Source organism: Carassius gibelio, chromosome B5 (genome assembly GCF_023724105.1).
Source record: "Carassius gibelio isolate Cgi1373 ecotype wild population from Czech Republic chromosome B5, carGib1.2-hapl.c, whole genome shotgun sequence".
Lineage (NCBI taxonomy): Eukaryota > Metazoa > Chordata > Actinopteri > Cypriniformes > Cyprinidae > Carassius > Carassius gibelio.
In genome coordinates this window covers 5,475,197-5,499,369 of record NC_068400.1, presented here as the reverse complement: position 1 = coordinate 5,499,369, position 24,173 = coordinate 5,475,197, and the positions used below count along the sequence as shown (strand labels likewise).

Genomic DNA, 24,173 nt, shown 5'->3' with positions numbered 1-24,173 from the left:
AACTACATTACCCATTCACCCTTAAGTTATACAAGTGAATAGCGCATGTGTCGCTTTTCCCACTGTTAAGTGTCAACAACTCAACGTGGCCGGAGAAGGTGTGTGAAACTCGTTGTGAGTTATACTAAAGCAAAATCTTGAGTATTTATTTTCTGATAAACATTAAAAACTGTCTGCGGAGGTTGAGTCGTCCTGCAGCCGGCTGTTCATTGGCTGCAGCATCTTTTTTCTAAGTTCTAAAAAAATACCGTAGACGGCAAGGTACAAATTTAGATATTCATTTATGTAATTAATCTATAGCCTATGTACAAAGACAATATGATCTTTATGTCCCCTTTTTGTTTTAAAACTTGATGAAGAGAGAGAGAGCGCAAGTTGCTGCAGCTGAGGAGGACAGTGATGCACGCGTACAGGAGTGATTGACAGTTCGCGGCACTGTACAAAAAATACTCCGCTACACAATTATTTCGTCATTTTCGTTTAAGCTTATTAACGTTAGCGTTACATAAAGGTCTGATTTACGCAATGACTATGACATTTGAGTTCATGATTTTAATGTTGCTGTTTCTTGTGGCAGACTAAATGAAGAGTAATGTTTCTTGTGGCAGACTGAAGAGTAATCCGGCAGAGTTTTATACTGAAACTTTCCGTCTAAAAGTCCTTCCTTGGTCTTAACCATATTTCTTTGCACGTTGAACACACATAGGCCACAACTGGAAATAAAAAAAAACTGCAACCGCGTTAATTGCGTTATTTTTTTTTAACGCGTTAAATATTTCAAATTAATCGAATGCGTTAACGCGCTAATTTTGACAGCACTAATATATATATATATATATATATATATATATATATATATATATATATATATATATATATATATATATATATATATACATATATATATATATATATATAGCCTGGGCCTGCAACAGATTCTTGATAACAGATAACATACCATTATCCTACATGAACTGAATGATTAAGGGTTAAATTAGGTTAAGTCAGAACTCACTTTCTCCATCATGTGCTGTCTCCATGTTTCCCTTAAGCCGATCTCTCTCCCTCACCTCATTCGGCTCTGTCCCTTTATGATTTCAAAGTATGTATTAATATCCTACATGAATTTCCTGAATCTATTAGTTCAGGCTTAGAGTTAAGTTGACTGTGAATGTTTAAAAGAATATTCGGTAACACTTTATAATAACTGCACACTATTAATCATTAATAGTGATTAATGACAAGGCATAACTAGTCCTCACTTTAGATGAGCTCACAAAAATAGTTGACCACTACTAAATGCTTTATAACTACCTGAATTAAACCTTACAGTAGAAATACATAATAAATCATTATTAACACACCAAGCAACTATTACTATATGTAATTTCAGTAAATAATAATACAATTTCTAAGTGATCTTATCTGACAACTAAATAATTGGTGTGTAAATAATGCTATACTTCATTTCGAAATGATAAATTGATCATTAATAAAGTATGAAAATACATTTATTAAACACATTATAGATATGCTTGTAAATCAAGTATAAATTGTTACCTAATAGTCTATGCCAGAATATTAGGCGCACACACACACCCGGAGCAGTGGGCAGCTATTTATGCTGCGGCGCCCGGGGAGCAGTTGGGGGTTTGATGCCTTGCTCAAGGGCACCTAAGTCGTGGTATTGAAGGTGGAGAGAGAGCTGTTCATGCACTCCCCCCACCTACAATTCCTGCCGGCCCGGGACTCGAACTCACAACCTTTCAATCGCGAGTCTGACTCTCTAACCATTAGGCCACAACTTCCCCCTAAATGCATGCGTTTTACCTCCAACACTCAAGTGAGGAGCAGCATACAAAAACATCTCTTCATCTGTCACTTCTTAACAAGATTCATCCGTTTGCTTCATTATATTCATCAAAATTTGTTCTGCCTCAGAAAGTTCCATGTGTGCAGCATGTGTGTCAGCCATTTTATCTAGTGCTGTTTAGGGGCACCACCCACTTACGTCCATCTGGCTCTGAAAAATACTGTAGGCTCTTGTATTGTTTAGAGCTAGAAGGGTGTAAGTGGACATACGCCCCTCTGGCTCCAAACAATGCTCAAACTTTTGTGTTAGGTCTTTGTTGTTTTGTTGCTTTATTCAATACAGGTTGATTTCTGATGCGTCTTTTTGGCACAACTAGATAGAGCTCATCAAGACCTTTAATTTGATATATAGAACTCATTTTCGCCCAAAATGCCACTTACGCCCCTCTGGTTCCAAGCCCTCGAAATGCCAACAGGACTTCCTATGTTAATGTGATTATTAGTACACTGATTTGAAAAAAAATTCTGTAATTACAAACCTGAAGTCTATTGCTAGTGTAACAGAAGCTCAATTAAAATTACAACAAATCTGTGATGTAATCAATCATATTTTGGAAAACAATGACCAATTTAACATCTGCACTTGCCAAAATGACAGAAAATTATAAAAACCAAAGCTGATTGAATATCTTTATATCTAGACACATAAATCTAATTAGAAAATGTGGGGGGAAAAAAGCTATTGATCTGTGTAGTAATATTTGCATATCAGATTTAATACAAGTCATAATTTTCAGTCTCAGGGTGAGATAGTAGATTTGGTATTATCCAAGTTCATTCATATTGGAGAACCAACATTTTACTCTGTTAACCATGTGAGTAATTGTGGACAGTAGTAGGTGATAATGATGTCGGCTCCTGAAACAAAGAAAATAGGGCGAAAATACTTAAAAGAGTATTAAGAATGACCTGTAAACCATCATTTTTTGAGGAATTTAAGTAAAAAAACAAAAAACAAAAAAAAAAGAGACCAAAGTCCTGCCCAAAAAGCACTGCAATTCCGTCAATCCCTGACGCCCTTCTCACCTGCACGACGGAAAGCAGTCATGGCCTCCATAACTGCAGTGCGCAGGTCAAAAGCTCCAGCTTCAGCTCCATGCCACAACATGGCAAACTCACCTGATACATTATACACTGCCAGTGGATGAGTAGGGTGCTGTTGGGAAACAGAGAACAAAAAAATTTTGACCCAATTGATAAATTATTGATAATTGATAAAAAGTGGCAAACTTTGGAGTGCTTTGAGACACTTTGCTTTTAGAGGGCCAATGTCCAGATGAATTCAGTTCCAACACACCTTCACGTGTGGCATGTTAAAGAAAACTTAAAGAAACAGTGCACCCAAAAATGCTGAAAATGTACTCCCCTCAGGCCATTAAAGATTTAGATATGTTTGTTTCTTCATCAGAAAAGTATTTGAGAAAGAGGAATCCGAATAGATGATGAAAAATCACAATAATCCACAAATAATCGTCACGACTCCTTAATGTCTTGTAAAGTGAAAAGCTGCATGTTTGTGACAAACAAATAATCATTAAGGCGGATAAACTGTACACTGTCAATTCTGGCCAAAATACCATACCATAATCTGTAATAACACTATTAATTGAAAACGGCATTTCCTTTTTGCCTTTCATGTCAATTGCACATATTTGTTTAGAACTGTTTTTGCTTATAATGTGTGCTTGATCAGTGCATACTGCTATCCTGATTCAGATGAGATGACTTGCAGATAGCAATATTATGGATGATATCAGCTATTTGGATTGTGTCCGTCATTCTGATGGCACTTATACACTTTAGAGGATCATATGGTGAGTAAGTGATATAATGCTAAATTTCTCAAAATCTGTTATTATTAAGAAACAAACTTATCTACATATTGGATGGCCTTAGGGTGAATAAATTTAAATATTTATTTTTGAGATTTTGTTGAGCTGTTTTTCCTTTTTTTCAATTGAAGCTAAACTTCCAGGAAAGTGGCCATCCAAGAGCAAAAGAAAGTCTCCAATAGTTTGCCATCCCCATAGGCCTGCTAAATATACAAATACATTTTGCATTTAGAAAGTTTTGTGCTATATTTTGTTAAACACAGATTTGATATTGTGCTATAAATGCAGAGACACTCATGACTATAATCCATGTGACTCAGTCTTGAGAAGCAAAATGTTTGAGTGCAAAGATACTCAGTGGTTTGGAAGCCTTTTAGCTGGGTTTATGATCAATTGGGCCGGGTTTCCCGATAACGATTGATCTTAGCACTTAAAGGGGTCATATAATGCTACATGCACTTTTACAAGTTGTTTGAACTGAAACATGTGTTGGCAGTGTGTGTACACAACCACCCTATAATGATAAAAATCCACCAAGTATTTTTTTTGTTGTCTCATTAAATGTTTTCACCTTTCTCAAATTGAGCCGTCTGACCATGTGACGTTACACGGTAGGAGGCCCCTCCCACGTCTGTTTGATTGAAAGCAGTGCTTCAGCACAGACTGGACTTGTGCTTTACCTCAGACCCACCCTGAGTGAGCCGTCATCAGTCCAAGATGCAGACAAGAATGACTCCTAAGTGATTGAGGTGTTTTGTTGTTGGATGTAATAATGAACACAGCAGTAGTCATTTACTCCCGACATCTGAGTGACTGAAATCGTAGAGGATTACCTTACGTTTGGATCTGAAAGAAATGCTCCCTTGATCTACTTGAATGCGTTTATGTTTGCGTGAATCATTCACAGAAGCAGTGAGTATGATGTATTTAAATGAATCACTAATAATGTGCTAATTAGCAAGGTTCACTATGAATGTGGCTAAAGTAAACAGTCTCTGAGGGAGCAGATCAGAAGAGAGGGGCGTAGTCAGCAGAGCTCATTAGCATTGAAGGAGAATTCCACAAACCAGAGTGTTTTGAAAAGAGTAGTGGTGGGCATAGATTATTATTTTTTTAATCTAGATTAATCTCACTGTGATCTTGAAATTAATCTAGATTTATCTAGATTAATCTATATTAAAATGACTCATTCGAATTCTGCTGAAGGCAAACAGAATATGTGTGTTACCCAAATAAGATTGACAAACAGTAAGTCTGTGAGAAGGGGTTTATCAAGCTAGGTGGTGCATTAGAAAAGGGGCTCATGTCCTGCATCACAAAATGCTTGAAAAAGCTGTAAACTAATTCCACATTGCACAAGGTGCAAACAACCTTACGCCTCTTTCACACCAATGTTTAAGTTTTTTTCAAGTTTGTAGGTGTCAAGGTACAGAAACCAAATAATTAAATCTAAAATAGCACTGGATAGTCTTCAATGTAAAAATGAAATATACAATCAAACCTACATTTATTCAGACGCCTTCAACATTTCTCACATTATTACAGTTTTGCTATATATATCAAAAATTATATCTGGTGTCTGAATAATTTTTGGTTTGACTGTTAAAATTACAAATTCAGTCAAGAGCAGTGAGTGATTTTCTTTCATTTTCTTGAATTAACATTACAGCAGCCAGTAGCTAAATTAGGCGCGGTCACTTTAAGAGACGACGAACGCATCCAATATAATACACAATATAATCCCATTTTTATTTCTCAACTGTTTACTTTCACTTAAGCAATAACTGACAGTTTTTTCGAGCATAATTTCCAAAGTGGATATTTTGACATATTTTGTATGCATTTGTCGGCACAAGAGCAAAAATAAGCAAATTCAATGTTCAAGTGTTTTGAGACGCCTTTCTCTGCATTTTCTCCATGGGCTCCTTCACATTTTTTGTTTGTTCAAACTACGATTTGTATTTGTTCGTTCAGGTGCAGGAGGGACTTCGAGGAGAACTTCGCAGAAGAGAGCTCGGTTCAGTGTCGCTGTCCGTGATACGCGTCTCTCTCTCTCTCTCTCTCGTGCTCACCGTACACAGTGCGCGAGTAACCAGCTGCTCTGTTCAGCTTTTCCGCGTCTTGTGTTTGGATGCTTTGATGTTTAAATCGACAAGCGATAAGGCATAAAAAGGTGAAAAAGATAAGCTTTCGTGACGATGCACAGCAGTGGCCCGTCAACTGTCCTGAGCATCTTTTTAGGCTGGCCTCAGCCAGTCGGTTATATAAAATATCAAGGTGAAAGTCATCATAGCTTGCTTAGTATAGACCCAGCTCCCAACCCAACTTTGAGAATAGATTAACGGCAATATTTTTTTTTATCGCCCGATAAGAGTCTCGCGTTAAAGCAGCACGTTAACACCGATAACATCCAACCACTAGAAAAAATCCAGTTTTTAACGGTAAAAAATGTGTTGTTTACGCTACAATTGAGAAATTTTAAACAAACTGTTACAGACTTTTCATTTAGACCCTAAAGAATCATATCAACTTGTGGAAAATGGGCATTATATGACCCCTTTAAGAGTTTTCTACGAGTCATTTTATGATCGTTCGTTATTGTTTCATGTGCGTTTCCCAAAAATGCATTAAAGCAACCGCACATAGCTGTGCTTTAAATGCTACTTTAGGAGTCGCTATCAACTGCTGAAATGTTACCAATAGAATGTCTAGTAATTAGTACATGTCAGGTATTGGTAAGGGAGGAACTCAGGTGCAGACAGGGATTCTCAAAACAAAGTATTTATTACAAAAAGGGGAAACAAAAACCCACGAGGGGGAAAACACGGAGCAAGGTAAAGACTAAATAACTAAAACAGGACTGGACTGACAAGATAAACAAGGACTCTAAATACTAACTATAAACACTCACGGTAATACAAGGACTTCAGCGGGTACAGCACAATCTCACACACAATCACAATTGCAGAACACAGTTGAGGTACAATCACAATGACAGGTACAATGAACCGACGCAAGACAGAGCACACTAGGAGATCTAAATAGGGGTACTAATCAAGACACGACAGGTGTTACAGATAGGACAATCAAGACACGACTAGGTTAACAAGGGGGGCGGGGCAAGGGAACGAGACAACACAAGCACATGGCCCAAAGACAAGGCCATGCGCTTGTACACAAAACATGGGTCTGTCATGATCCTGCCTCAAGACTAGGAAAAAATCAAGGACACGAGGGCAGAATCATGACAGTACATGCTCGTTTATTGAAATATTAACCTAATGCTGCATTCCAGACAACTCTGATATTATATTATATTATATTATATTATATTATAGCCTACTTTACATTATATATATATATATATATACATACACACACACACACACATACATACACACACACTACACACTACAGTGTACAATAAAGTACAATCAAATCCAATGCAATGATCGCATCCAGTGACAGAGTTTTTAATGTTGTAGGTGAGGAGGAAAGGCCTGTGTGTGTCCTATGCCTTAGCTGACAGCTTGAAACACAAAAAAATAACAGAGTGAATAACAGTTATTCTCTCTATGCTATTTTTCAATGTTTCAAGTGATGCAGGCAGTTTTTTTCCCTGTAGGTTTTTTAAATAAAAAGGCATTCATTTTTCATAATGTTTCGTGAAATTAATTGGTATTCTGAGGTGGTAGTGATAAAATACTAATATGTTTGAAATGTTAAACTATAAAGCACTGCTTCAGGCCAACTGACATACTCAGGTTCATGAGTTCATGCTTGATGTAAGCATCAGCACACTGTGAAGCATGACGTAAGTGTATTCTGAAGCTTGTATGATATAAGTAACAATGAAGTCTCTTATGCTTTGTGTGGTTTTTGAAAAATCTTTGTGTTCAACTACAGAAAAAAGTCATATATCATGTCATGATGGTGAGTAAATTATGATATTATTTTCATTTTTGGGTGTAGTATCCAAAGTCTCCAAATACATTTTGAGACTGTACAATGTGAAATAAGATTTTCTGAGTATTAAGAAAATTATTTCGGAATATAACATGGAGTAGTTAAAAAGTTATTACCTTATTCTTAACCTCTCTCACAATATCAAGGTATGGTAATCCAGGTTTCACCATCAGCATGTCAGCACCTTCTTTAACATCCCGGTCCTACCAGCAAAGAAAGAAAACCATGTACTTCTAATTAATATATAAAAAAAAAAACAAAAAAAAAAAACACCACAGGCCTAGTCAAAGTGCCGATTTCTGTAGTCAAAATTTAGATCATGTTTCAAAAGGAAATATGTGAACACTGAAATAAAAGTTTTATTTTTATTTGAATGATTTTCTCATACACAGGCCCGCAGTGCTAGTCCTTTGGCACCAGGTGGCAGCTGATAGCATCGTCTGTCTCCAAAAGCAGGCTTAGATTGTGCAGCATCTCTTCAAATGTAAAGAAAATATATATTTTTTATAATTGGTTTACAAAAATAAACTCCTCCAATTGTTTTAATCATCTATACATTTATAAAAACTAAGAAGGTGGTCCACTAATGCATTCTAAAGGGAATCATTAGAAGTACACTACCTGAATGGTCCATAGTAGCATGAGGCAAATTTAGCACTGTAGCTCAGCACTGACACCTAAGGAAGGATAAAGAGATTGGTCAGCATCTGCTGTATTCAATTCAGAACTTTTGTTTGCAACCAGAAGTGAGATTTCTCTCAACCTTGTTGCCAAGATCATTGGCGATTAGAGCTTGCTTAATGGCTGCAATTCGTCCATCCATCATATCAGAAGGGGCAATGATATGGCATCCTAGAAGGAGAAAAAAGCATCGACAGGATTTGATGAAGATGACTTCTTTAGACCTATTACTGAAACATGCACAGTATGTGTAACTGTCTACAAATGAATATAATTTAGAACGAACCTGCTTGAGCATAAGCCAGAGCTACTTCAGCCAGCCTTAAACAGCTTGCAGCATTATCCAAGCTGCCACCTTCACTCATGATTCCTTAAAGGTGCCATAGAGAATGTCACAAATCATACACTATGATTGTATCGCCGTTAAGAGTTTATTTAAAAATACCAGAAAATTAATTATTTGTTTATGTTTAAAAGTCTAAGTTTCACTGGCAGTTTCAACAGTTGTCTTGGGCTCTATACATGGATGCTGCATCATCCTTAAATAATACTTTGGGTTAAAAATGTGAATGGACTGAAAAATAAGAAATTATAAGCCAGTAGTGTTCAGATGGTTATGTGTTCCCAACATGGCAGCCACCATTATAGGGAGTCTTCATCTCATGTGAATTATTTTTTTTTTTTTAAGAATTAGTATTTGCTAAAAAAAAAAAAAAGAAAAATGGTAATAAAACAAATTGGAATGCACAATATTAATTATTGGTAGCATATTAGTTATCAGCCAATATTAAAGACTTATTTCCTTATTCAGGGTTTAATCAGAGATTCTTAAATTGAATTTACTACCTTTTTACCACCTATTTTACTACCATCACAATATTTTTACTACCAACACGGCTGCAAACTTCAACTGTAGCAGTGTTAAGTGTTAAGTAAAGTGACAAGTAAAGACATGAAATATCTTTCCAAAATTAATTAATAACATATTTAATCACAATTTAAAGAGGCAAATATAACTTCATTATAACACTGGGAGGGAGAGATAGAGAACCAGAGCGAGCAAGAAAGAGAAAGTCAGGAGAGGTTCTGTAGGAGAGAAAAGAGAGAAAACTTCAAACAGAAAACACATAGCCTCTCTTTGAAACGAATTTAGTTTTGTATTAATTTTATCTTAATTTTAATCCATGTTTCATTATTTTGTATAAATCACAACACGTTCAGACATGAACCGAAACTCAGCGTATAGGTAGCCTAGGCTACTTGCCTCACAGACCTAAACAAATCAGAAATATCCTATATCTATTATTTACAGAAAGCTTGAAATTTCTACTTTTAAACAGAACCATTAAAAAAACTACCGTATTTTCCGGACTATAAGTCACACATTTTTTCATAGTTTGGCTGGTCCTGCGACTTATAGTCAGGTGCGACTTATTTATCAAAATTAATTTGACATGAACAAAGAGAAATGAACTAAGAGACATGAACCAAGAGAAAACATTACCGTCTCCGAGCCGCGAGAGGGCGCTCAATGCTGCTCAGTGCTCCTGTAGTCACTGAAGACATAGAGCGCCCTCTCACGGCTGTAGACGGTAATGTTTTCTCATTTCTAAATAAATGTGACTTATAGACCCCTTTTGCGCGGACGTCAGAGGTACGTCACGGCGCTAGCTGGAGGCAAAACAAACGGAAAACTGGAGGCGGCTAACACAAACCAACACAGGGTCGGCTACTCAAGAAGCTTAAAATGTCGTCTTGTTGTGTTGTTGGTTGCCAGAATCGACGGAGAACATTTTATATACATTGTTGTGATTAATTGTGACCGGAATTTAAGAACATGGTAAGAAAGAATAAATACAGAAAGTTTATAATTAATTTGCTATTTTTATTTCTAGAAACTAATTACATCTTAATAATAATTTTACTGTAATGTCACTCTTTATTTAATCTAAGGATTTATACGCCCTCATTTTCTCTTTACTATACACGCTCGGTTTCTCTATCAGGTAAGTGTAGATGTCAGGCCACTCAATCGGAGGTAATCCTGTCAGATCGTCCATCCAATGAGTGATTGTGTACGGGTCGACCAATCTGGTCCCGTCCGTAAAAGCTAACTTTTTCAAATAATTATCACGGTCCCGGACAGTGAGTGACCTTAAATATTCAGATAAAGCAGATATATTCAGATTTTCTCCAGCCATTGTTAAAAAAACAAGCTAAAAAAACTCGCTAGCTACCGTTTGTTCAAGTGTTGAGGGGAATCTTTCTGCCTCCAGCTAAGCCCCGCCCACACAAATACGTCACATTGTTTACCAACTGTAAAAGGGTCTATAGTCCAGAGCGATTTATATGTTTTTTTTCCTCATCATGACGTACTTTTGGACTAAGGTGCGACTTATAGTCCGAAAAATATGGTAAATAAAAGTAGGCTATAGGATAATCCGTAAAAACTGCATTTTTCTCCAGCGCATTCACTACTGCGAAGATCGCGAGTCAGTGTCAACTTCATCTTTGCAGCTGACACAGAAACACTTGATTATTAATAAACAATTAAAATGTCTTAATATTTTTTTTTACAGCGTTTAGGTTCCGTTTATATGAACGCGTCACCACTGCATGAGAGAGAGAGAGACACACACGCAAGGTCTCTCCCTCTCTGCCGTGCGCTCGCTACACGGCTTGCATGCACGCTTTTGCTCGCTCGCTTTAGATTCGCAGGAGATTTGAACTAATTTCCAGGCATCATAACATTACAAAAGGCAATTGTAATTTTTTTTTTTACTATTTTGGTATGATGAACATTCACTCACCAGTGTGTGAATACCCTTTCGAGATTTACTCGCCAAACGGAAAATCTAACTGCACTTGGCGCTTGGCGGGTGTTAATTTCGGACCCTGGCTGCGGGCCAATAAAAACTGGACCGCGGGATGCAGTTGGCCCGCGGGCCTTAGTTTGGACACCCATGATATAGACCCAGTTAGATGGGGCTTCGAAAATTTACTACCTCGTCAGATGATGTTTACTACTTTTTACTACTTTTTACTGGCCTTAATTTGGCATAATTTAATTTACTACCTTTTACTACCTTTTACAACCCCGCATAAACCCTGTTATTTATTGTTGGTTTGTTTATGTTAATTTTCCCTATTTTTGCATTTAGATTGCCTTTGCTGTGATCAAACACTTTCTAGTACATTTATAACAATCATAGTTTAATAGCACTGTTAAGAATCTTAATGTTTCTTTAGAATTTTTCTTTATAGCTTTTACCTGTATTGTTTTTATTCATTTTTATTCTATTGTTGTAATTCATTAAGACAAAGTAGAATAGAAGCTTTGATATCTATTTTTGGTTGTGATCCATAACATGTAATTATTATTGGCTTAAAATATTGTCCATTTCAAAAAAAAATAAAAAAATCTAGTACTGAAACTAACCACAGTGGCCATGAGAGGTGTAAGGGCAAAGACACACATCACAGGCCAACAAAAGGTCAGGGAATGTGCTTCTCAGTTTCTTCACAGCCAGCACTGCAGGAGTGTCATCTGTGTCCGCCCCAGAGCCCCTTTCATCCTAAGAAAACAAAAAAAATTGGTTTAGTGTTAATTTAATTAGTTAAGTTAATCAATTAGTTGATGCTTTTTTAAAGATCTTTATTTTGTGTACTTGGTGTAACAGAATATGTTGACATGCTTTAAATGTTCAAAAAACACCACATTTTAAAAATACTTTACAATACATTATTGTTGGTCCTCTATGCCCCTTCTCTCTCAAATACGTCATTTTCTACAAAGCCCCTCCTTCTGACAAGCACAGTCTGCTGATTTGCCAACTGACCGAAAACCACAAGCACTCGTCGGAAATGTAACACCCCTTTCCATAATCACAAGCTTCATCTTTCAAAATAAATGTAAAGACAATTAATATAATGTCCTTAGTTTTGCCATCAGTTCAACCCCAAAGGGGAACAGATTGGTGTGACAGACACAGTGATGAAGCTCATGTGTATTTGCAGTACCAAGCCACATACGGTTAAGACAGCTGACTCCACTGTGATGTTTCTCTTTCTCTAGCACACACAAGCAACGTGCAAAACTCTGCATTTGAACCTTCAATGGCAAATACTTAAACTAATAACAAAACATATTTACAGTAGTTGATACAGAAGCGCCAGATTGTATAGCAAAATCAAAATTACTCCCATGAAACGGTCGTCCATAAATTGCGTTGCTGTTCTGTTTTAAGTAATTGTAAAGATTCCTAAATGCAAAGATTCTACTTAAGAAGGCCAAATAAAGTGCTTTTGCTTTCGCCTAGATACACAAAGCATCTCCCTGACATGGCTGCTTCAACACTAACTGTGCTAACCATGCATTACTTCATTGCGGAAAAATTTGGGCGGCATTTAGCATTTCACAAATATTCCAACATCGTGATGTAGACATGTAGGGGGCGTGTTTGAATGAGCCGTTTTAGGGGGGCGTGGCAGAGTCTTAACTTTGATAAAGAATATCTCTTCGAATTTGAGACTTTAGTCTTTGCAACTTTTCAGATCTTCTTCATGCACCAAGAGCTTGTAACACTCCGAAGAGAAAGGAAAAATGTAAATATTGCATCATGTGACCCCTTTAAAAGGACATGAAACCCCCTATTACAGCACTGTCTAGTTACCACTACAGTTTTGAAAAATGTAGCAAGTATGAGTGTGGTGTGCTGCAGAGTGGAGGAGAGAAGGGGACACTATCACTGAGTTTGCTATCCAGTCACTATTACACAGAACAAAATTTACATATATTTTACACAAATACACACATCCCACAAGAGTTCTAATTTAATGCACAGGCAAAAAGAAATTCACTCTGCATGGAAAATATAGAATGCTGCACCGGCCACCAGTGAAGATATTTTTAAGAATATTGTTAACCAATTTTTTATTTTATTTTTTGGTTACATGTGACTTTCATTGTAAGGAAAAAAAAAAACAAAAAACACAAAAAGTCATGTTCCATAAAAGAAAGTCATACAGATTTGAAACAACAAAGTAAATGACGACAGAATTTCCATTTTTAGCTGAGCAATCCCTTTAATAACCATTTAAAATCCATTAATCTCATGGAATTATTTATGCATTTCTAATTGCAGTGTGAATGCATTCATGTTATATCTATGCTGCAATAAACTTATTTGGATGCAGCTTCTAAAAATAAATACATAAACAATCATGGGCATTGTAGCTAATTTTTATGTTTATTTGATGCCTCTCTTATTTAACAGAATAATTACATTATTCTTTTGTGACATTTATACACTTTTGAGGGTAAAGTGTCAGTCAAATTTGATGTGAAGTTAATTAAATTAATCAAAAAATTTTTCAATTAATTGATTAAAAATTCTTAATAGCTTTACTGCCCTAATTTCTTCATGATATACCATGACTTACATTATTGACAACAATAATACTGAAACTTTAATATAAATGAAATACAACTAAAACATTTCACTGACCTTCGCAACTTTTGCAGGAACTCCAAAAATCAGCACACACTTCAGACCTTTGTCCACAAGGGGACGAAGTAAACCCTCTATCTTATTTACACCATATCTGAAAAATACACAAAAACATCATATGTCATATCTTGACTAAGATGTCTTAACAATACAATGGCATTTGTTTTTTTTATATACGTATGATACACTGGGCCCTATCTTGCACCCAGCGCAATTGACTTTGTACACCAACGCATGTGTCATTCCTATTTTGCACCCGCGCAAAGTGCGCTTTTCCCTCCACAGAGGCACGTCGCTAAACTAGTGAATGCACTTGCGCTCCCTGGGCAGTTCAGCGCAAAAAAGGAGGCGTGTTCCGGCGCAAACAATCCCTGGTGCTATTTTGCTGTTCCATTAAACAATTGCGCCACTGACCAGAAAAAACCTAGTCTAAAGTCAGTGGCGCGTTGCGTGTTGATCATTATGCTATTTTAAGGGCGCATGCTTGACCATAATGTATAGCGTGCACAACGCGCATACACTTTGCTCATGTTATCTACACAGATGCAACAGTTATTTTTGCAAATCATAAATTGTTATACTAAAAAAATATTAAGACATGAGATGACGGAAATCATTGTGGTGTGCCACGAAGATGTGAACAAAATAGGCATAAATCTAGCTTACAAATTATTCAGGCTAATTATTCTCCCATCCCCATACAACACAACTTCTCTGTCTTTCACTGCTCTTACAAGAACATCAGTCTCCTCGGCTGTGAACCGCTCCTGGCGTGCGCCTGGTAAATACGCCATAATAATAGCAATCCATAATGGAACTTGCGCACCTGCTTTTAAAGGGAATGTTGGATGACGCTCTGATTGGTTTATTTCACGTTACGCCCAAACCACACCTATGAATAATGAAGCTACTTCAGACCAACCCACTTTAGATTTGCGCCGGGCGCAAGAGCCATTTATCCCGCCGGGAAAATAGCAACAGCGCCGAGACCCGCCCACAAACTTACTTGCGTTTCGCGCTTTGACACTTGCGTTTCAGATCGTTAAAATAGGGCCCACTAGGGTTAAGTGCAGTTCTAAGCACAAGTTTCAGGATATTACCCATGTTCTCTTAACAGCAGCTGCAATGACAAAATTATGTTTAATACTAAATGTTTACAGCTGCACAGTGTGCATTGTTTCACATAGTAATTTTAGAAAGTATTCAGTAACCGGAATGACAGTGCTCCATTCTGAAGACAATCTAACCAGACCTCTTTGACAATGAATACTTGTGCTATCCAAAGGGGACATAACCACAGAGAATAAATGGATCCTTGGTTTATCTTTGTGCTTTGTTGCCTACCTCCAGCTCCACCCTGCCTGAAGCTTATCTCAGAACAGGAGCCCAAACTTTAAATACATCCATCTTTGTTACATCCATCTTTGTTACATCTGATGATGTAACAAAAACTATGGACTCTCTCTTTTCTAGCACTTTAAATAAAGTTGCTCCGTTATGCTTAAGGAAGGTTAAGGAAAACAGTTTAACACCATGGTATTATGAGCATACTCGCACCCTAAAGAGAGCAGCCCGAAAAATGGAGTGCAGCTGGAGGAAAACAAAACTAGAGGTATTTCGTATTGCTTGGCGGGAAAGTAACCTATCCTACAGAAAAGCATTAAAAACTGCTAGATCCGATTACTTTTCTTCTCTTTTAGAAGAAAACAAACATAACCCCAGGAATTAATTCAATACAGTTGCTAAATTAACGAAAAATAAAGCATCAACAAGTGTTGACATTTCCCAACACCACAGCAGTAATGACTTTATGAACTACTTTACTTCTAAAATTTATACTATTAGAGATAAAATTGCAACCATTTAGCCGTCAGCTACAGTATCACACCAGACAGTGCACTATAGACCCCCTGAGAAACAGTTTCACTCATGCTTTACTATAGGAGAGGAAGAATTGTATAAACTTGTTAAATCATCTAAACCAACAACATGTATGTTAGACCCTATACCATCTAAGCTCCTAAAAGAGGTGCTTCCAGAAGTCATAGATCCTCTTCTGACTTTTATTAATTCCTTATTGTCATTAGGATATGTCCCCAAAACCTTCAAATTGGCTGTTATTAAGCCTCTCATCAAAAAAACACAACTTGACCCCAAAGAACTAGTTAATTATAGACCAATCTCAAATCTCCCCTTTCTGTCCAAGATACTAGAAAAGGTGGTATCCTCACAGTTATATTCCTTCTTAGAGAAAAATGGTAAATTTGAGTATTTCCAGTCAGGATTTAGACCGTATCATAGTCCTGAGACTGCTCTCCTTAGAGTTACAAATGATCTGCTCTTATCATCTGATCGTGGGTGTACAGTATCTCTCTATTAGTTTTATTGGATCTTAGTGCTGCGTTTGACACAATTGACCACAACATTCTTTGGCATAGACTTGAACACTTTGTTGGCATTAATGGAAGTGCATTAGCATGGTTTAAATCGTACTTATATGACCGCCATCAGTTTGTAGCAGTGAATGAAGATGTATCATATCTATCACAAGTGCAGTATGGAGTACCGCAAGGCTCAGTACTAGGGCTGCTACTCTTCACACTTTATATGTTACCCTTGGGAGATATCATCAGGAAACATGGTGTTAGCTTTCACTAGTTATGCTGATGATACTCAGCTCTATATTTCTTCATGGCCCGGTGAAACACACCAATTTGTAAAACTAATGGAATGCATAGTCGATATAAAAAACTGGATGACGAGTAATTTCTTACTGCTAAATTCTGAAAAAAACAGAGGTGTTAATTATAGGACCTAAAAACTCTGCTAGTAATTACCTAGAACACTGTCTAAGACTTGATGGTTGCTCTGTCAATTCTTCGTCATCAGTTAGGAACCTAGGTGTGCTATTTGATCACAATCTTTCCTTAGAAAGCCACGTTTCTAGCATTTGTAAAACTGCATTTTTCCATCTCAAAAATATATCTAAATTACGGCCTATGCTCTCAATGTCAAATGCAGAAATGTTAATCCATGCATTTATGACCTCAAGGTTAGATTATTGTAATGCTTTATTGGGTGGTTGTTCTGCATGCTTAGTAAACAAACTACAGCTAGTCCAAAATGCAGCAGCAAGAGTTCTTACTAGAACCAGGAAGTATGACCATATTAGCCCGGTCCTGTCAACACTGCACTGGCTCCCTATCAAACATTGTATAGATTTTAAAATATTGCTTATTACTTATAAAGCCCTGAATGGTTTTGCACCTCAGTATTTGAATGAGCTCCTTTTACATTATAATCCTCTACGTACGCTACGTTCTCAAAACTCAAAATCAAAACTAGAATATCAAAATCAACTGCGGGCGGCAGATCCTTTTCCTATTTGGCGCCTAAACTCTGGAATAACCTACCTAACATTGTTCGGGAGGCAGACACACTCTTGCAGTTTAAATCTAGATTAAAGACCCATCTCTTTAACCTGGCTTACACATAACATACTAATATGCTTTTAATATCCAAATCCGTTAAAGGATTTTTAGGCTGCATTAACATTAATTATCTACAGCGATATTGTTGACTTGATTGCAATTAAATGCACAGACACTATTTAACTGAACAGAGATGACATCACTGAATTCAATGATGAACTGCCTTTAACCATCATTTTGCATTATTGACACACTGTTTTCCTAATGAATGTTGTTCAGTTGCTTTGACGCAATGCATTTTGTTTAAAGTGCTATATAAATAAAGGTGACTTGACTTGACATCAAACATCTTGTATATTTTTAAAACAAAAAGTTTACTTATTGTCTATAATCTTCCTTATAGTGTCTTTTAAGAAAAAGTTTATCAAGAACTACAAATTAACCTGACAGCTTAATTTAGGCTAAAATATTCTGGCATTCTGGCACATTGTCATTTTATTAGACCTTTAACCTAAATTGAATGGTGTGGGGGATGTTTTCTTGGCACATTTTAGGCCCCTTAGTGCCAATTGGGCATCGTTTAAATGCCACGGCCTACCTGAGCAATGTTTCTGACCATGTCCATCCCTTTATGACCAACATGTACCCATCCTCTGATGGCTACTTCCAGCAGGATAATGCACCATGCCACAAAGCTTGAATCATTTCAAATTGGTTTCTTGAACATGACAATGATTTCACTGTACGAAAATTATGTGCATCCCACAAATCAACTGCAAGATGCTATCCTATCAATATGGGCCAACATTTCTAAAGAATGCTTTCAGCACCTTGTTGAATCAAGGCCACGTAAAATTAAGGCAGTTTTGAAGGCGAAAGGGGTCAAACACAGTATAAGTATGGTGTTCCTAATAATCCTTTAGGTGAGTGTATGCTTATTTAATGCACACTGATAGAAAGTAAAGTAATGAAATTTCACAATACAGTATTTTAAACACTATTCATATATGTCCTGAACCAGTTAAAATCCTCTTGATACTTTGCTTAAAAACTCCATTAATAATCCACTAAGAATCTTTCATCCAATAGCAGATTCAATTATATTTTTTACTACTTAGCAGTGAAGAATGATACTGTCATGGTCTTGTCATGATCCTGTCTCTATCTCTCTCTTTTTCTCTCTCTGTCTCCCCCTGCTGGTTTATCCCCTCCTGTCTCCCTCGCTCTTCGCTTCTGTGTCACAGCTGTCTTCACTTCTCATTAAGATAATTTCCCCTTCACCTGGTTCTCATCCTGCCTCGTTATTTGGGCTACTTCTACCCTCTCGTTCCCGTGTCTCTTTGTCAGATTGTTACTTCCGAATGAAGCCGTTGCCTTTGGCGTCCATGTTAGCAATTGGTCTTGTCCTGTCCTGTCCTGTCCAGTCGGGGTGAAGTTAGTTGTCTGCTATCATTACCTGTACGTCTCTGTGCTCACCCATTGCACCCCACAGAACCTTACCTGCTGTTCTACGCCGCGACCGCCCCGCTCTGCGAGCTCCGATCCCCGGCTCTCCCCTGAGCCCGGTCAAGCCTCCACCTCGCCAGCCTTCTGGTCGTTCCAGCCACAGAGGTTTCCTGTGTTAGTTAAACCCAGCCTTCGGGTCTTCCTTGGTTCTCATCTTTGTACTCCTTAGTTGGATTTTCCTGTGGCTTTCCTTTGTTTGATTAAAGACTGTCATTTTGCCCTCGCATTTGAGTCCTCTCTCTTCAATACCCATCACAGATACCTCGCTTGACCAGGAAGACTTGAAATTGGTTCCACTGCATCAGGACTGTCACTGTTAAAATTATACAGAAGGAGACATAATAACTATTACTATTCATTTACAACAAATTAACAAATAGAAACGTTCAATAATAACATAACTATATATATATATATATATATATATATATATATAGAGAGAGAGAGAGAGAGAGAAGACATTACGTAATGAAGATAGGATATATGAGGTTATCTGGTCTAAGGTCTGAAGCACAGGACTGCCAGTGTCGCAGAATGGGGTGAAAGTAACCGCTATGTAAAATAGAGTCTGCCGGCTGTGTCATCGTCCTATAGATTCAAACAGAAGACAAACACTTACTGACACAATCTACATAACTGCAGAATTATGAATCATAGTTACATATTCATAAATATTGTTAATCAGATGCAGTCTCGTTTCCCAGAAGAAAAAAAAAAAAAAAAAGATAATTAAAACAAAAAATCCACCTGAAAACAAAAACTGCAATAGAAAGCATGTTAAGGCTTGTTTTCAGGTAACGTGAAACTGAGTAGATTTTCTCATTTAAACATTAACCCTCACTACATTCTAGGAGTAAAACTAATAATTTTTAATACATTTAGAGATCTTAAAATAATTATGAAAATGATTATTAGCCTAACATTATTAAATAATTTCTTGATTTACACATTACTAAAAATACTGATAATGACAAACTGTTGATTTGGGGAAAACATTAAATAACTGTAAAAAAAGAAAATGACTAATTAAGACACATTCAGAGTGGTTGGGAGTAATTAAATTATTTTGTCTTCTGATTTCATGAAAAGAAATCTGAATGGATGAATGAATGAATGAATGAATGAATGAGCAAAGAGTGACTGACACATTGTAGCCATACAACAAACGCAAGCGTGCAGAAATTATCACTTTGCAGACATTTAAAGAAAATCACATTTTACACATATGATTATATATGATTAATCAGTTACCAAAATTTTGATGTGTTTTGGAATTTTGTTGTAACCCATGTAACACCGATTAAAAAAAAATTGGTACACTAATACTGAATTTATATAAATTCAACTTACTAAGATGTCTATATATATATGCAAGCATGCCTATTGCGTAATAGTTTTTCATAGCAAAACACTGAAATGTGAATTATCATGAAACGGTTAAACAATGAACTTACTTTGTGTTTGGTCACTGCTAATGGGATCCCGTAAATGACCGATCTTGCTAACGTTAAAGTATTTCTCCTCGAACCTCGAACGAATGTGTACATTTCATTTTAAGATTAGAATGTTCCTAGCTGTCAACTGTTTCCTGTTCGACGAAACTTGTATTCCTCCAGGTGGCGCTGGATGGCTCAGAGAGCCAAATTCTTCGTTTAGCTTTCAGTAGGTTTTTGTACTATACATATTTATATAACTTGTAAATGTTCAAAATGTGATGCTCTTGTATCTGAGATATAAATAAAGTATCCTTCTGCAAGCTTATATAATGTTTATTTTTTTTATTATTAAATCAAAAGTCCTACATAGCGCGAAGAAAAAGACCTCATACAACGTGATATCGATGTCTACGTTTTATTTCAGCGATGAACTTTGAATGCTGCATCATAGAAAAGAAAATACAGTGTTTTTAGTGAGTGTCTAATTAAAAAAGGCTGGAACAGATAAGCCACGCCCGTCGTATCATTATTCAGTTACATGCTAGTATTGTCCCTTTTCTATCATTCATTGCTTCTTTCTGTTTTCTCGGCTTCCGTAGAAAATCCTCTAAGGATCTCGCGATATTTCTTACGACTCGCATATGAGATCTCGCGAATGTCGCGATATTTGACCCGGGCTCCTATTGGATGGAAAATAGTCCTCTCAGCTAGCTTGTGTGTTTAACAGCTGCTTATCCACCGCTGTCAACTCAGCAGTTCATTACCGAGTCTTTGAAAATGTAGCTTACTGTTATATATGTGTCTTTCACCTTCACTGTGAACGATAGCTGTGAGGTAAACGTTTTTTTTTTCCAAGTATATTATTAGCACATTTAATACTCGTCATCATATGCTAACCGACAGTTCGCTTGTTTATACATTCAATTCCGCAAAATGATGGACGTTAATTGTCTAACAACATGTTTATCAGCATAGTGTTTACCTGGATTATAATTTTTAAGATACAATAGCAATAATGTTGAGGATAGTGAAATAAACCATACTGGCTTCTGGATTGATGTTAATGTTAATCATTTAGTCATAGAATACCGTCAACCTTGTTTTTGGGACATGTACGTTACAATGTGATTTTATCAGTCTACAATCGTACCAAGTGTTTTACATGCAATATTTTCCAAATTTGAATTGTAGTTGCATTGTTTTTGGTCTTAATAATGAAGTATTTTTCTTCCTTTTTCAGGTTTTGACAGAGAGTCAAATCCTTTAGAAGTCATTAGGTGGACCTGGTACAGTACATCTCCAAAACAACATGATACTGCCAAAATAGTGAATTGATTATCAGTGGAGTATTTTTCATAGACTTGAATGCCCATTACATGTTTATCTTCACTCCCAGTTTCCTAGGCTAGTGTTTTGACCTAAGTCCCCTAGTAAACAAAACTCCGTGGTGCAGGTAATAATGCTGTTCTCTCTGCGAGAGCTGGTGCAATGGTTGGGCTTTGCCACATTCGAGCTGTTCCTCCACTTGAGTGCACTGCTGGTCTTCAGCGTGCTGGTGGCCCTACACATGGATGTGGACAAGCAGACTCTTGAGATGAGCTGGTGGCTTGTCTTCTCACCATTGTTTGCTGCTGATGGCCTCAGCACTTACTTCACAGCCATTGTGTCCATCCGCCTCTATCAAGAAGGAGAGAAGCGGCTGGCTGTGCTGCGATTGCTGTGGGTGCTTACTTTGCTCAGCCTCAAGCTGGTGTGTGAGGTGCTGCTATGCCAGAAATTGGCTGAACAGAACCAGGCACAAAGTGATTTGTGGTTCGGGCTTATTGTTTCCCCACTGTTCATCCTTCTGCAGCTGCTCATGATTCGTGCTTGTCGTGTCAATTAAAGGACAAACTGTACGCACACATGTCAATGGACTTATGCGAACGAATTAAAAGGACTTCTGCAGGTATCATTCAAACCAGGAGGAGCGAATCATTGTAAACTGCATAATCATTGTGAACTATTTATTTTTTTATTTTGTATTTTCACAGGTTCAAACATGCAAACATGGCATCAAAAATAATGCTAAAAATAATGTGCAATTTTGATTATTATTATTATTGTCCTTAAGTGCTAAGAGAGATTTGGTCTAGAATTCTGAATACTGTAAATGTTGCTTTATCTGTGTTAATACATTGTATTGTTGTTTGTACAGTTGTAAATAAACCATCAATATTCAACACTCTTGATCTTCCTTGGTTTGTTATTGACCATGCCTTGAAGTGACCTAAATGTAATTCTTTATTAAGAAAAGCTAGTACGATGTTTGATGTTTTTGAGAAGAAAATTCTAAATAAGCCAATGTGTAAAAAAAAAAAAAAACACGTACGTCCAATAATAATCACTAGATGGCACTATAGATGTAATTAATCCTGCATTCCTTCTAATTTGTCTCGTTATAGGAGCTCCAAACAGGACAAACCATGCAGTTTCATTAAGTTATCATTTAAAAAATGTTTTATGAGAGTTGTATCATTAAAGAGCAGCTAGTTCAAAATTCATTACATACATATCCTTACTGATGTAGTGAAACGTTTTCTTAAATGTATAATTTCTAAAGAGAAATAGAAAAATGAGCTCTAGTTAAAATGAAAGAAATATTTTATCGGAAACTAAATTGATTAAATTATATCTAATGGAAACAACACTCCAGCTGCAGTATGTATTAAACCAAAAGGATAAAGGACATTTAATAAACAGCCTTCCTGTTACTTTATATTAGATAGATGCACAGAAAGCATTTATATGTATTACTTGTTATTAAGGCTGTATTACTGTAAATGATAAACCATGTTATTTTTGGACTTTGCACTCGGTTCGTGATAGCATAAAATAATTGCATTGAACATATGTTAAGGCATCTTTGAAATAATTAACTGGACGTGCAGTACCTACTACAACCCATTGTGGCTGTAAATGCCAACAGCTGTACTAAAGGTCGTACATGCTAATCTTAAATGAACTTTTTTCAGTGTTGTCCCTTCCTGATTATGAGGTTATCAAAATTTACTCATGTGCATAATAGACTAGCCTATAATTAACTTGACGCGTTTTACTTTTGATCCCTTGCTATAATCTTTATTTCTGTGCCCTTTAATTAATCTGATTAAACCCTTTATTTTACTGTCTATGGATTAAACCCGGATTATTAGAGTGACGAGGACATTAGCCTTACCACGTCATTATATAGCATATTCTACTTTTGATCAGATTTCTTTAATCAAACAATCCGTTTTGATCCTGCTAGTCACCTTCGTATTTGTTGCATTCGAAAAAAATAAGTCTACTGTAATCATGTATTTACACACATATTTATTTATTTTGTAATATTTATTTTCATTTTAATTCCATTTTTCCCCCCTCCGGATTAAAACTAGATTAATACAGCGACAAATAGTTGCACCACGCCATGGTCAATGGAACATTACAACTCTCAAAATACAACCTTCGATTTTGAAATGTAGAAAAAAAAAATGTTTAAAATGTCTTACCTTTTGTTGCTTTGTTTCTTATTAAAATAATGTATTTTATTTTACTTATGCATAATTTATTGCAATTTATATTACTTCTATTGTTTTTACATAACATTTAGAACATTTATAAAAATTAGAATGCGTTTTATTCACCAAGTGCTTGAACACACACACACACACACACACACACACACACACAGGAACTATTTGTTATTCATTTTACACTTAATGTTATCTTGCGTATTGTAAATTGCTCCAAACAGCCTGCAGTTTTGCCCATTCATAATATAAACAATTTCGAAATAAAGAAAGGGTTAAGGATACGAAATGGGCGGGTCTCGCTGTGTTTGACTGACAGGGCTCGCTTCAAGCTTCACAATAGTAGAAAGTAGGGGGCGGGGCATATGTTAAAACAAAAGGTGTG

General features: G+C 36.5%; 2 protein-coding genes across 2 annotated transcripts; one reads left to right on the top strand and one right to left on the bottom strand.

The window, feature by feature from the left end:
• Positions 1-874: 874 nt before the first annotated feature.
• LOC127958704 (delta-aminolevulinic acid dehydratase-like) lies at positions 875-20,397 on the bottom strand. Its single transcript, XM_052557676.1, has 12 exons — positions 20,253-20,397; positions 19,264-19,386; positions 19,061-19,111; positions 13,859-13,955; positions 11,791-11,926; positions 8,638-8,721; positions 8,434-8,522; positions 8,292-8,347; positions 8,059-8,146; positions 7,787-7,873; positions 2,899-3,028; positions 875-2,730 (listed from the first exon to the last, which is right to left on the bottom strand). Exons 2-12 carry the CDS (start codon positions 19,380-19,382, stop codon positions 2,672-2,674), a joined length of 996 nt encoding a protein of 331 aa, XP_052413636.1. The 5' UTR covers positions 19,383-19,386; positions 20,253-20,397; the 3' UTR covers positions 875-2,671.
• Positions 20,398-20,911: 514 nt separating this feature from the next.
• LOC127958714 (transmembrane protein 203-like) lies at positions 20,912-22,458 on the top strand. The gene is made up of 2 exons (XM_052557688.1): positions 20,912-21,068; positions 21,475-22,458. The coding sequence occupies exon 2, from the start codon at positions 21,694-21,696 to the stop codon at positions 22,117-22,119; it is 426 nt and encodes a 141-aa protein (XP_052413648.1). The 5' UTR covers positions 20,912-21,068; positions 21,475-21,693; the 3' UTR covers positions 22,120-22,458.
• The last annotated feature ends 1,715 nt before the right edge of the window (positions 22,459-24,173 follow it).